Source organism: Gordionus sp. m RMFG-2023, chromosome 5 (genome assembly GCF_954871325.1).
Source record: "Gordionus sp. m RMFG-2023 chromosome 5, tfGorSpeb1-WG-v2, whole genome shotgun sequence".
NCBI classification, from domain to species: Eukaryota; Metazoa; Nematomorpha; class Gordioida; order Chordodea; family Parachordodidae; genus Gordionus; species Gordionus sp. m RMFG-2023.
In genome coordinates this window covers 20,223,825-20,237,503 of record NC_088779.1, presented here as the reverse complement: position 1 = coordinate 20,237,503, position 13,679 = coordinate 20,223,825, and the positions used below count along the sequence as shown (strand labels likewise).

The 13,679-nt window shown below is 27.7% G+C and overlaps 1 protein-coding gene across 1 annotated transcript; it reads right to left on the bottom strand.

Annotated features, from left to right (window-relative positions):
- Positions 1-4,889: 4,889 nt before the first annotated feature.
- On the bottom strand, positions 4,890-9,289 carry LOC135929624 (dual specificity protein phosphatase 12-like). Its single transcript, XM_065466291.1, has 7 exons — positions 9,152-9,289; positions 8,945-9,110; positions 7,072-7,182; positions 6,884-7,020; positions 6,721-6,832; positions 5,198-5,445; positions 4,890-5,080 (listed from the first exon to the last, which is right to left on the bottom strand). The coding sequence occupies exons 1-7, from the start codon at positions 9,258-9,260 to the stop codon at positions 5,007-5,009; spliced, it is 957 nt and encodes a 318-aa protein (XP_065322363.1). The 5' UTR covers positions 9,261-9,289; the 3' UTR covers positions 4,890-5,006.
- Between the last annotated feature and the right edge of the window lie 4,390 nt (positions 9,290-13,679).

Sequence of the window (13,679 nt, the reverse complement as noted above, 5' to 3'; positions counted from 1 at the left end):
TTTTAAAAAAATAAAATTTTAAAAAATTATTTAGAAATATTATAATAAATCAATCTAAAATAAAATAACAAAAAAAAGATCGGATCGGTTTTTCTAAGGGTATAGGTCCGATCCGGTATTTTCGGAAAATGCTAAATATCGGTACCGATCCTATCCGATATTTAATATCGGCACACTCCTATTTAAAATCTATGGCCGTTTTTAAAAATCGACCCGAATTTGAGCTTTTTAGCACTATTTCCATTCTTAACATTTAAGACTGCAATCAAACAGAGTATGATTAGTACATTTAATATAAACGTTGATGTAAATAAGAACTGAAAAAAAGAGTTTTATTATTAACTTCTAAACTACTAAGTATTTTTTTTAATGGAGTCAAATACAAATGTGTCACAACTGCCCAACTTTAGCATTTTACCTTATCAGATTAACATTTTATATGATTTTTAGTATAATTCAGAGACGAGTAGAACTCTAAATTTGAAAAAAGGTTCAGCCCGGAATTTTAAAAATTTAGTTATTTTGCATTATTTTAACCCGTTACCAAGGTATCCTTAAAAAAAATTATTTTTCTTTAATAATACATTAGTATAAACATTTATATATCAAAATTTCAAAAAAACTATTCATTATATGATTTTTTGAATGTTCCAAAAATCTAACATTGGGAGGTAACAAGTTCATTTTTTAGGGAAATAATTTTGAGAATTTTATATAAAAAAAAGTACATCACATTTATCAAACTCATATGTTAAATTTATTTAGTCCCATTTATGTGAATATTTTCTGTACATCGTAAATATCTAAAATGGTATCATCTTCACTAATTTAACAGTTTTATAAATATCGAAATTTTTGACTAGATATAAATATCTTCTTATTTCTTGAAAACGATTTCTAGAAATTTTTTGGAGATAAAATATGAACCTATATCTGCATCGAGACCAATATAAAAAGTAATACCAAAAATATCCATCTTGAATGTCAAACTAATGATTTAATTTTTGATAAGCATATAATTTGGTTTGATTTATAAGTTAATACATGTCTTCATCAAAAACATAGAAAATTATTATGGAGGGGATTTTACATCATGAAAAGAATTTTCTAACTAAATTGGTTCTTTTGAAAATAATGCTTTTTCGCTATTTTTTTCCCATTTTATATCTAAATTTTTATTCTTTCAGATGGTTGTATTTATATATAATGTTCTATTGATTTTTATTAAAATTCATATACAAATATGATAAAATATTATTATTTAAAAATTAACATGGATGATATAATATAAAGAGTATAGTAAAATATGTCATATAAGTTCAAATTAAAAAAAATTAATACAAAGCATAAGAAAAATTTATTTTAAAAAGAAAATAATTTTAAAAATAAATCAGGTGTTTTAAATATTTGATAGATCTAATTAAAAATAGGCGATTTTCTGCTTGAGTTTATAAAATGGAAAAAGGTATGATTTTTTGATTGATTTGGATATTATTTGAAGAGATTTAGTGCTACTTGTACAAAAGAGCAGGTTGATGTAGCTGATGGTAACAAAGTGGTTGTCACACATTAGGTGCGAGTAATTTTTAGAGATTCAGCTCTATTAAAGGTCATGCAAATTATTAGATAGGTTCATTGGATCAATGCAGGTAAAATCCCACATTAAAGGCTTTCCCATTAAAAACGATACGATTGTTTTGCCATCAGGACGTTTTTTATCTAAAAAAGATGTCGGTTCTAAAATACAAGGAAAATTGGCTTTATTTAAAAAGAAGCTATTATTGAATTTATTTTATCACGTCGGCTAATTTTTTATATAAATTTACAGTGGAGAGCGTGTCTCCCGTACTCGTCTGCCGATTAATTGCAGTTAATGCAAGTATATTGGTTTAGGAAAGGTATGCCCAGGCGTTAATTGATTGCACAACGAAACGAGTCGTTATCTATTAGTTAGTTATTTAAAATTCTGGGATATGAGTCCAAGCATTCATGGCCAGAGTTGTTAAAATTAAGTGTTCTTAGGAGGGATTTATATTAGTGATCATCGCTCAAGTTGAGGTAGCTAAGGAATGAGATACCAATCCCTGATCCCAATCTTTTTGTTTCGTTGAATCTGGTAGGGCTGTGTTTGGTAAGACATTAATATTCCAACAATGTAAGGCTTCATCTAATAAATTATCGTTATCGATGGTAATGATTTGAGAGGTAATATTTTTTACTATTTTGGTTGATGATATGAAGGAAACAAGGGCTATACTTAATGCCAATCTTAGGCCTAGATTCATATTCTGACTCTTTATCTCAACTTCGCAACATCATCTAATTGTTTTGATGATATATATTTGTGCCATTCCATGTCAAATCGATCAAAAAAGGCACTTTTTCGGCCGACCCCTTTTAAAATTGTTAAAATTTTCTGGAATTATTTAGATAGGTAAAAGAATGAGAAAGCCGTTTATTTTAGCTCGCTAGCCCAACTGGTTCTCGAGATATAGGGGCTCAAAGGTACAAAAAGAACCACTTTGGAAAATTTTTTAAATGCTTATATCTCAAAAACCATTTATAGTAAAAAAAATTATAATATATCATTTTGTAGGTAAAGAAATTCTCTAATGGGCTAACAAAGAATAATAAATATTGGGGCCATTATAGGCTTTTAACATCCGGTTTACATAAATTGCTTTACCTGTATTTTTAAGCAAAATAGTGAAATTGTTTTCGAATTTTTTTTTTGCTTTTTATTTAGACATTTTTTATAAATATATATACGATGAAAACCTTGGCGACGCTATCGACTTTGCCGAAATATATATTTTTACCAAAAATGAAGAAATAAGTAGATGGCGTTAATGGTTGAAAAATATTATTCTTAAGGAAAATGAAAATATTGATACGTTTATAAGAATTGTGATAAAAATTTTCCAGTTCTGCCCTCCCCCCCCCCCTTCCACTATCCATAAAATGTTTTACATTTTTTAGATCTCTACTTTGCTACTATAGCAAGCGAATGACTTATTAGCTCGATAATATATAATAGCTGCAGTAAAAACGAATATTTTATTAGGCATATATTCGATTATATTTTACAAAATAAATTGTTTAAAACGATCTCTTTCTGCGAAATAATGTTAACCTGTCCATTCAGATTAATTTTATCGTCTACCAATAACAATCTGGATTTGGAGAGTGCAAAAACATGTACTAGGTCTACAATTAAAATATTATTCTATATCACAGATGGACGTACCAAATATTAAAATGTTGCAACCTTAATCTACAGAGACATGCTTATTATCGTGAGAATCTAAGATTCTACCCTCCAAAAAAATTTACCATTCAATTTAGATGTTAATATGCTCTTCATGGCGACAAAAATTAGCAAACATTCCTTATACTTCAAATGACAATGTAGATATTGATCCCCTTCATATAATTAATCAAGAGACTATTGATAACATTAATATATCCCTACAATCAAATGGGGAATCTCTCATTAAAAGAAAACGCTTATGTGAAAAGAAATATCTAGAGTAAAAAAAGTTTTAACGACTAAAATTATACCATTATCTTCATCAAATGATGAAAAATTCGATGGAATTGTAGATACCTTAAGAATTAAAAAAATTATATGAAAGATATTTATTATTGGAAATTTGTTACATTATTAAGTGTCTAATGGGCATATGTCGACTCTGCTCCTCAGTTAATTAGTATATTTAATAAAAAATCAAAATTTTTTAGTATAAAAAGTGAAAATATCTGGTTATTGATAAGTTAGCAGCAAAATTTTAACCATAATCCGTAATTTCATAAAGCGCCATCTATTTTTTAATCAATTTTTAGATTCGATAGAGTCGCCAAGGTTTTGATCTTGTATATATATTTAGCAAAGGTGTCTAAATAAAAAGTACTAAAAAAAATTCGAAAACAAACTCACTATTTTGCTTAAAAATACAGGTAAAGCAATTTAGGTAAACCGGATGTTACTTGGCGCCAATATTTATTATTCTTTGTTAGCCCATTAGAGAATTTCTTTACCTACAAAATGATATATTATAATCTTTTTTACTATAAATAGTTTATGAGATATAAGCATTTTAAAAATTTTACATATTCCAAAGTGGCTTTTTTGTACCTTTGATCCCCTATATCTCGAGAACCAGGTGTGCTAGCGAGCTAAATCGAACGGCTTTCTAACTCTTTTACCAATCTAAATAATTCCAGAAATTTTTAACAACTTTAAAAGGGGTCGGCCGAATCGTGATCGATTTGACGTGGAATGGCCCATATCTTGATCGTTACCTTCATCTGTGACGTCTATATTATATGGTGGTGATACAAAATTTCACATTCATCATGATCCAAATTTTTTAATTATGCGTCTAAACCTGTTCTTAAATGAGTGGATTTCATGCTGGCAATAAAAAATCTAAAATATTATTAGAAATTAAATATTGAAATTTAGATATGGTTATTTACCAAAATATTTTACTCTTTGGAAAATAAATACCTTTGAAGCTAAAATTTTAATAAATTATATTTAAAGATATGAGTTATTAGTATATATTTTTTTTGAATTAAAAGTTTATCTAAACTAATTTTTCAAGTTTTTTATGCTAAAAAAAAATTAAGCAATTTTTAATGCTTATAAATTTTACAAAATAAGTTCAAAAAATTTTTGTTTGCATTTTAAGAAAGAAAAAGATATGGCGACCCTTTTTCAATTTATAAATTATAAAACAAAAGAATTTAATGCCAAGGTTGATGTTCCAAAAATCAAACATTGCCGATTAATGGGTAAAAGAATATGAGCAGTATATGGAAATTAAATTATATGATTTTCGAATTGACTCCTCCAAATCTCTGGTATAATTTAATTAATCATCATCTCAGAAAACATTTTTATTACAAAAAATAAAATCTTTATAAATAATAATACATATCGAATATTAATTGCATACATATTTCCATATTTGAGGTAAAATTTTAATATCGAGATGGTATGATTAAGAAATATCAATTTTCGATTTCTGAATATTAAAAGCTGGTGTTATCCAAGTTTGGCAACCACATTTCTCGCCTAAAAATGATAAAATAATTTACTATTTCACAAAAACATCATCCCTTAAGGAATATATTTTCAAAATATTAGTAAAGAATGTAATGACGTAAAAAATATTTGTTATATGATATTTACCAGCCCAATTAAAAGAGCCCAGTTTAGCTTTGCATTTGGGACAATGGATTTTCCCTTGAACTAAATCCGTAATTTGTTGTCGCATCCATGTAACAGGCTCTACAAAAATATAGTCTTTACAAACAGATTCAGTGTTCATATTATTGGGCGTGTGGTTATTATTTGAGTATTGATGATTATGCTGAAATGTTAGATAACCGAAACCTTTGAGATGGGTCAATAAACTGTCGTGGTAAAAAAGAGATCTCCTACAAACATTGAATATAAAAATTAGCAAATTTATTTTAATTTCTCTATTTTTTAAAAATTGAAAATGAACATTTTAATTTCTCTATTTTTTTAAAAAATGAAAATGAACATTTTAATCTTTACTAAATTTATAACATTGTCAAAAATAGAAATAATTAATTTGATTTATAGCACTTTATCTGGTAAAGAATCATTTCAAACGTGTATGTAACCCTGCGTTCACAGTTAGCGCGAATTCGCGGGGAAGTCTACAAAATATGATATAAATATAAAAATTTTACATTTATTTTTAAATACTTCATCGCGAATCCGCGTTAACTATGAATGCAGAGTAAATAAACGCGATTTCCTTAGATTTTTTATATAAATTATAAATGATTTAAAAGTTAAGAGGAACTTTGTATGAAATTTATGAGGTAGGTATTCCAAACATAATGGAAAACATTTCCGATAAAGACTTTTCAATTTAAAAAACGTGCTCAATAAATTATTTCATTTTGACAAAAAAAAAATATGGATGCTCCTTTGCATTATGACTAGTGTTATTAAGCGACCCGATTAAGATTTTGACCAAAATAATATAATGTAAGCCTGGTGATTTTTTCCATAGATGGCCTTAAGGTTTGGACATCTCTTTGCCAAATCTCGAGGCTTACAAAATATTATTTTGACTAAAATCTTAATCAGGACTTTTTTTAAATCGACCACGTTTAGCAACACTAATTATGCCAAAATTTGGATAATATAAATTTTTGTTAATTATTATATATTAAAACCTGATTTGCTTTACCAATAAGTAATATTCGTCCTTAATGAGTTAACTCAAAAATTAGATCAAATGAATAATTTAGTGTTGTATGATAAGCGTTATACTAAAAATAATAATCCTCAGCGTTAAGATATGTAAGCCTTTTTTATTTAAAATTGTTGATATATTGAATATTTTTAAGCAAGCTTGGTAAATTTCGGTGTAAATACATTCATAAAAGTGACAATTGTTATAATCGTTATTTTAAGCATGTTTTAGAATAATTTTAGTAAAGATTTCACATTTTTTAATAATAAAAGTTAAGACTTAAAACCGCTGAGGATAAAGTGGGCTCCTCAAACTGAAGTATTTGGCTAAGCAGGTTAAACTATTATTTGGATAAGCAAGTTAAACTATTTTTTAGCCTATTAAGTTTTTTCATGTAAGTCAAAAGCAGTTTTGGAGTTCCGATTATGCAACATTAGATTTATATTCTTTATTGTGTAATTTTTTCGAAAAATATTACCGACAATGTTTGCATTTATAAACTTTCTTTTTCAGATCCAAATTCATGTCAAGTTCATCACTATTATATAAAGGATCAGTACCAAAAATATTGAGCGGAATATCATCCTTATCTTAAATTTTTAAAAATATTTAAATTAAGTGTGTGAAGGGGTTAAATTTACTGAAAAATTCGTAAGTTTCAAGCATATTTTTGGCAAATTGATTAAGTCGATAAGCTCTAAATGATGGATCCGATAAATCCATCTGACATTTCAACGACTCATATATTCTTAATTGATTCATAAAACCAGGATTTGGACTAAATATTGTTTAAGCAATGTCTAAATATTAAGTTAATTCATCTAATAACCTTATTAATCTTTTTGAAGACACTTTACTTATGCTTTCTGTCAAGGTCAGGCTATGTCGTTTCATTAAATAAGCTATAAGAATAGTTGAACTTCGAGACACACCTTGAAAACTATAAATTTAAAATTAAAATGTTTGATATAACAATTTTGTTTTAAGAATTATCAAATTCATAGCTTTTGTTTTGGAAATATACCAGATCTTGATTACAACTTCTCTTATTATTTCTGGTGAGTTCTAAGGAAGGAACTAAATATTCACTGGTTTTCACTATACAGTACAAGCAGAGGTTTGAACCAAACCCGAAGAAACCCCGAGTTTTTGGAAAAAAATCTGAACTCGAACCCTGTATAAAATTTTCAAAACCCCGAACCGAACCCGGGATTTATTTGAACCTGGGTTCAACCGGGTTTAGTTTATTATTTAAATTAATATAAGATATTTGTATAATTGTAAATACAAATATTAATAATTTACTTGACATTTTATAATATTTTCAAATTTCCAATTAAGTGAAGTTTTAATAAATTTTAAACAACTTAATTCATTTACTCCATTTTTAAATTTATTCTCAAAAATTCCTATTGGATTGTTAATATATTTTAAACAATTAAATTCATTTACGCCATTTATTTTTAATTTTTAACAAGATTATTAAAGGAAAATGAAAGTTTACAAGTCAAATTAAAAATTATTATATTGGATATTGTTAATTTAAAGAAATACGTCTAAATAAAATTTTTAAAATCTATACATGACTATGCTTTGTATTTTTAACTATATTTTGCCTATAAATAAAATAAAAAATTTATACCAAATTTATGTCTAGTTTTTTTTTTTATCAATTCAAAAATTCTTAAACCCGAGCTGAACTTTCAAAAATATTTGCCTGAACTGAACCCACCTATTTTTTTTTAACCCTAACTGAACCCGGGAAAAATATTTGTCGGGTTCGCATCCCTGAGTACAAGCAATTTTAATGCCCTTTTATCAAATATAAAATAGGAAATTATAACCCCCCAGTCAATATTTCTAAGTGATAGGCAAATATTTAAGCACCCTTTCATCTATTCTTCAGAATCATTATTATCAGACTAGTATAGAAAGAAATCATTGAGGGCAACTTCTATCAGAAATGTTAATTTTATTTATTATTTATTATGTAATTATCTAATGATCTATTCTAAATGAGTGCAATCCGAGCAGAGTAAGATTGTAGTGTTAGATGAAGGCAAATGATTACTGATAAGTCAATCTGGTGATATTAAATAAACCACCAAACAAGATTAAAACAGAACATAAGAATAAACACTTAACTCAAATTAATAATTCAAAAATATAATAGTTTGTATCTAAAAATTTACTATTCAGAATAGAGGTGGTTAAGATTTATATAATCTTTATGGACTCAACTAAAATGGTAATGTAGGAAGTGGTGTGCGAGAAAAATCCTGATCTAGTAGATTTCTGATTTCTTATAATATAAAATTACACCAATTTTTATAGATAATCCAACTGATACTAACATTAAAAATAGAAATATTTTTTAGAAGTTTAATTTAATCACATTATATGATTAAATATATAGTTCTCTAAATCAATCTATAAAATTAAAAACAAATTCAAATTAACAGATATAAAGATAAAATTTTATAAAATTTGAGATTATGCTTAAGCCAGCTAAATTATTTATAAATGAATAGAATTATTCAAAATCTAAACATCAATCTTTCATCTTTAAAGTAAGATACATGTATATTATTTAACATTTTTATAAATTTAAAGGAATTTAAATAAATGAAGAATTTAATAAAAAAAAATATGTTATATTATTTTGTTAGTTTTGCAAAAGAATATTATAGTCAAATTTTAACCAGTGGATTAATATGGAGTTATCATTTTCTTGATTTTTTAAACAATCATCTATGAAGTTTGCACATTCATCAAAATAACTTAAGAGATTTTGATTGATTGAATCCTGAGCATAAATAAATTTATAGTAAAAGTCATTTGTAAATTTATTTGGAAGAGGTTGAATATCTAAAATGAATGTATAAGATATAATATAATAAAAATAATACCTATAGTAAGAATTGAGTTAACTTTCAACTTTTTAAGTTGATCGGTATTTTTTGCAGCACTTATCCCTCCTAAATATATATTTTTCACAATTTCATTTAAAGTGTCCATATGAGGAGATCATATGATGGGAATTGTGCCTATTATGGAAATAATTAATACCGAATATGGCAAATATCTTATTTACTCTAAAAGCCATTGTATGTCATATCAATCAAAAAAGGCACATTTTCGACCAATGGAAATGTTTAGATAGATAAAAAAATGAGAAAGCCGTTTATTTTAGCTCTCTAGTTTACCTGGTTGCAGATATATAGGGGCTCATAGATTCAAAAAAAAGCCACTTTGGAATTTGTAAAATTTTTGAAATGCTTATATTTCAAAACTATTTATAGTAAAAATTATATATTATATCATATTGTAGGTAAAAAAAATCTCTTAAGAGCTATCACAAAAGAATAAAAATTGGCACCATGAGCCTTTAGCTTCCGATTTACCTACATTGCTTTGCCTCTGTTTTTAAGCAAAAAAGGGAGTTTGCATTCGAAATTTTTTTTGCTTTAGAAATTTTTTTTTGCTCTATATTTAGACACCTTTTATAAATCTACATACGATGCCAAAACCTTGGCGACGCTATTAACACTTCCGAAATATGCATTTTACCAAAAATTGAGAAATATACATTTTTACCACCAAAAATTGAGAAATATATATACCCCTAATAGTTGAAAATATTATTTTTAAGGAAAATGAAAATATTGATACATTTATGAGAAATGTGATAAAATTTTCCAGTTCTGTCTCCCCCCCCCCTCATCCTTGAAAAGTTTTACATTTTTTTAGATCCTATTTTGCTACTATAGCGAATGACTTATTAGCTCGATAATGTATAACAGCTGCAAAAGAATATTTTATTAGGCAAATTTATGATTATATTTTACGAGCATATTATTTCACAAAATAAACTGTTTAAAAGTCTCTCTTTCTGTATAATATTTTTAACTTGTCCGTTCAGATTAATTTTAAATAATTCAAACCGTGCTCAATGCCCTAGATCTTCTAATTTAAAGGCCATGATAAGACAGATCTTTTAACTATCACTTCATCAACCTCCAATTTTTTAGAAACACTTTTTGAAAAGCTAAATAATTTACTATTACACTCATTCATAACAAAGCAGTAAACAATATGCATGAATTCTCTTAAAATTAATTTTAATGAAGGAGAAGAGAATATATCGTTCAGATAGATTTTGCTGAAAATTATGCCTTTGTGGTTCAAAATGAAGTTCAAGGGTTTCACTGGAATAAATCTCAAATTACCATTCATCCTTTTTTGATTTATTACAAGTCACTAATTAATTTAAATCATTTAAGTTTCGTAATAATATCTAATCTCTCGTTCATAATACAATTGCCGTTCATTTATTCCAAAAATGTTTAGTTCGCTACTTAACAAATAAATATCAATTCTGAACAAAAAAATTCTTCTACTTTTCAGATAAAGCAGTAGCACAATATAAATCGCAAAAATTTAATCAATCTTTGTCACCATGTAGATGATATAGGGATAAAAGCTGAGTTTTATTTCAGGGCCATATCTCCAAATCAGCTTGTGACGGGGTCGGAGGTACAGTCCTACGTTTAGTGGCCAGGACTAGTTAACAAAGACCTGTATCAGAACAAATAACTTATCCTAGAGTTTTTTGCCTATTGTAAAGAAAATATTAAAGGTATAATATTTATAATTATTATAGATTTCTCATATATCATTGAAGATGAATATGAGAAAGAGCAAATAATTTTATAAGAGAAGAGCGATTCAATAAAGCGCTTACAATATCAGGAACGCAAAAATTTCATACTTTTCATCTATTCAGGATAAAATTGAAGCAAAATTTTATTCAAACTCAACAGAATCGCAAATATTAAATATATAATTTTACTTGAATATTAAAGCGAATTTACTATATGGAAAAATAAATAGATATATAACATATACTATGACAATATCAGAGTTGTTAAAGAATCGAATCAAAAAATCGCCGATCCTGGATTCGATCCTAAATTTGTCAATTTTCCCAGATTTATGATCCTGACCAGGATTGCCATGTCTCCCCCCTGTAATAAATTAATAAATGATTAATTATGTATATTGTATATTAAAAATAGAATCGAACATTCGAAAAATAGAATAAAATATTTGATATCAAAAATAAATTTAAATATAAATTAGTACTCGTATTGTTTATAATTTAGTAGTTGGTATTACTACAAATGGCGACGATAAATGGAGAAAATAATTCCTTAAATGGAGATAATAATTCCTTAAATGGAGAAAATAATTCCTTAAATGGAGATTCAAAAAAAATAGCGGATTTATCTACGATTAAATTTGATAAATTCGAGTTGGATACTTCTATCCACAGATATTTTTCTCAATGGGAAGCCAGTTTTCGGTTAAAAAACGTAAGCCCATCTGAATGTCAATATAAAGATATATTTTTAACATTTTTTGGCAATAAGAATATTGAGTTGGTGGACCGTTTTTGTTATCCTGATTCGATCGAAACTTTATCTTTTAAGGAAATTAAGTCAATATGTTTTAAACTATTTAAACCGACGTCAACAGCTTTTGCTTCTAGATTTGATTTCGTTAGATTACGGAGAACAACTGAAACCATAACTGAATTTGCAGATAAAATTAGAACAATTGGCAAGCGTTGTCATTATCTTAATGATATTGACGAGCGTTTACGTGATCAGTTTATGGTCGGCATGGAAATACCGGGATTGGAAAGAGATCTTAGAGCTCTATATCCCGACGGTCTTGATAGAGATAATAATGTACTGACTTTTCAATTTATTCTTGATCTGGCATTAGCTTCTGAGCGAGCAGATAAAGAAATGGCAAATAAAAATATGTCAGTTGTTAATAAGATAAATGTTAATAACAAAAGAAATGATAATGATAATAATTATAAACATCCAATAAAAACGACGACTACAATTGATAAAGGCTATAATAAAGTCAAGTATAATAATACATTTGATAAAGAGAATAATAACTACAAATATAATAATGATAAAGATTATAATAAACTTAAATGTTATAAATGTGGTTTTATTCATAACCGAGAAGTGAGATGTCCAGCTACAAATGCGGCATGTAATAAATGTAAAAAAATTGGTCATTTTGCAGTTTGCTGTAAATCAAAGAATTTAAATTATATAAGAGTGTCATCAAGTGATTCTATTCATAATATTTGGAAGATTCAACAAAATCGAGAGAATCGAGCAAAACTAACTGCAGAGATAAATGGGTTAGATGTTGAATTTGATTTTGACACTGGTGCACAAGCGTCATTGATAGGAATTGATATATGGACCAACCAGTCCATTGACTGCATATGGTGATCATCCGTTAGACGTCAAGGGCGAGACCCAAGTCAATGTTAGGATTGGATCACAGACAAGGACTCTACCAGTGGTAATAATGAATACAACTGGGGTGCCTCTTTTCGGATTACCATGGATTATAGCATTCAATTTAGAAATGCCTCGTCAGGTTATGATTAAACAAGTACGCAATTTGGTCAACAATATTGAAAAAGAAAAATGTTGCATAACACTAGATTCTAGAATTCGAGATTTGATTAATAAACACCAAGAAATTTCGGAAGAGAATCAAGATTCTAAACATGCTTTGGTTATTCGAAGTATTAATTTGGATGATATGCAATTGTCAGAAAATATTCTGCGAAAAGAGTCGAAGCAAGATTTAATATTAAAAAAAGTAGCAATACATATTCAGCAAAGTTGGCGAAACTTTGATCGTCATAAAGATAAAGAAATAGTTAATTTTTATAATCGACGGGAAGAGCTTTCTGTCAATCGTAATATTATAGATGGAATGGGAGATTGGTTATTCCTAATAAATTAAGAAATGCAGTGTTAGGAATGATTCACTGGGGACATCCTGGGGAAAATGTAATGAAATCTATTTTTAGATTGTATTGTTGGTGGCCCAGATGTGATGTTGATATAGAAAATTTTATCAAAATATGTTCTGGATGCCAGAAAAATAGACCATGGTTAGAAGTTGATCTAATGCAGAATACCTCTGCTGATGCTATGATAAAACGACTAAATAAATGGTTTTCTAGGTTTGGAATACCCAAGTACAGTGTGTCAGACAAAGGACCACATTTCTTATCAGGGGAATTCCGTAGGTAATGTGATTTAAATAACATACGTCATATACGTTCGGCACCCTATCATCCAAAAACTAATGGATTAGCTGAACGTACAGTACGAACTTTGAAAGGTCGGTATTATGCAACGAGAGATTCAATTAGCGATCCCGAAGAAGCTATGACACAGGTTTTAACAACCTACCGATTGGAAGAGCATAGTTCCACAGGGAGATCTCCTGCTAAAATTATGTTTGGGAGGCAATTGAAAACAAGTCTGGATTGGATCCGATCAAATGCCGAACACGAAATAGTAAGGGCTAATGATAAACAAAGCC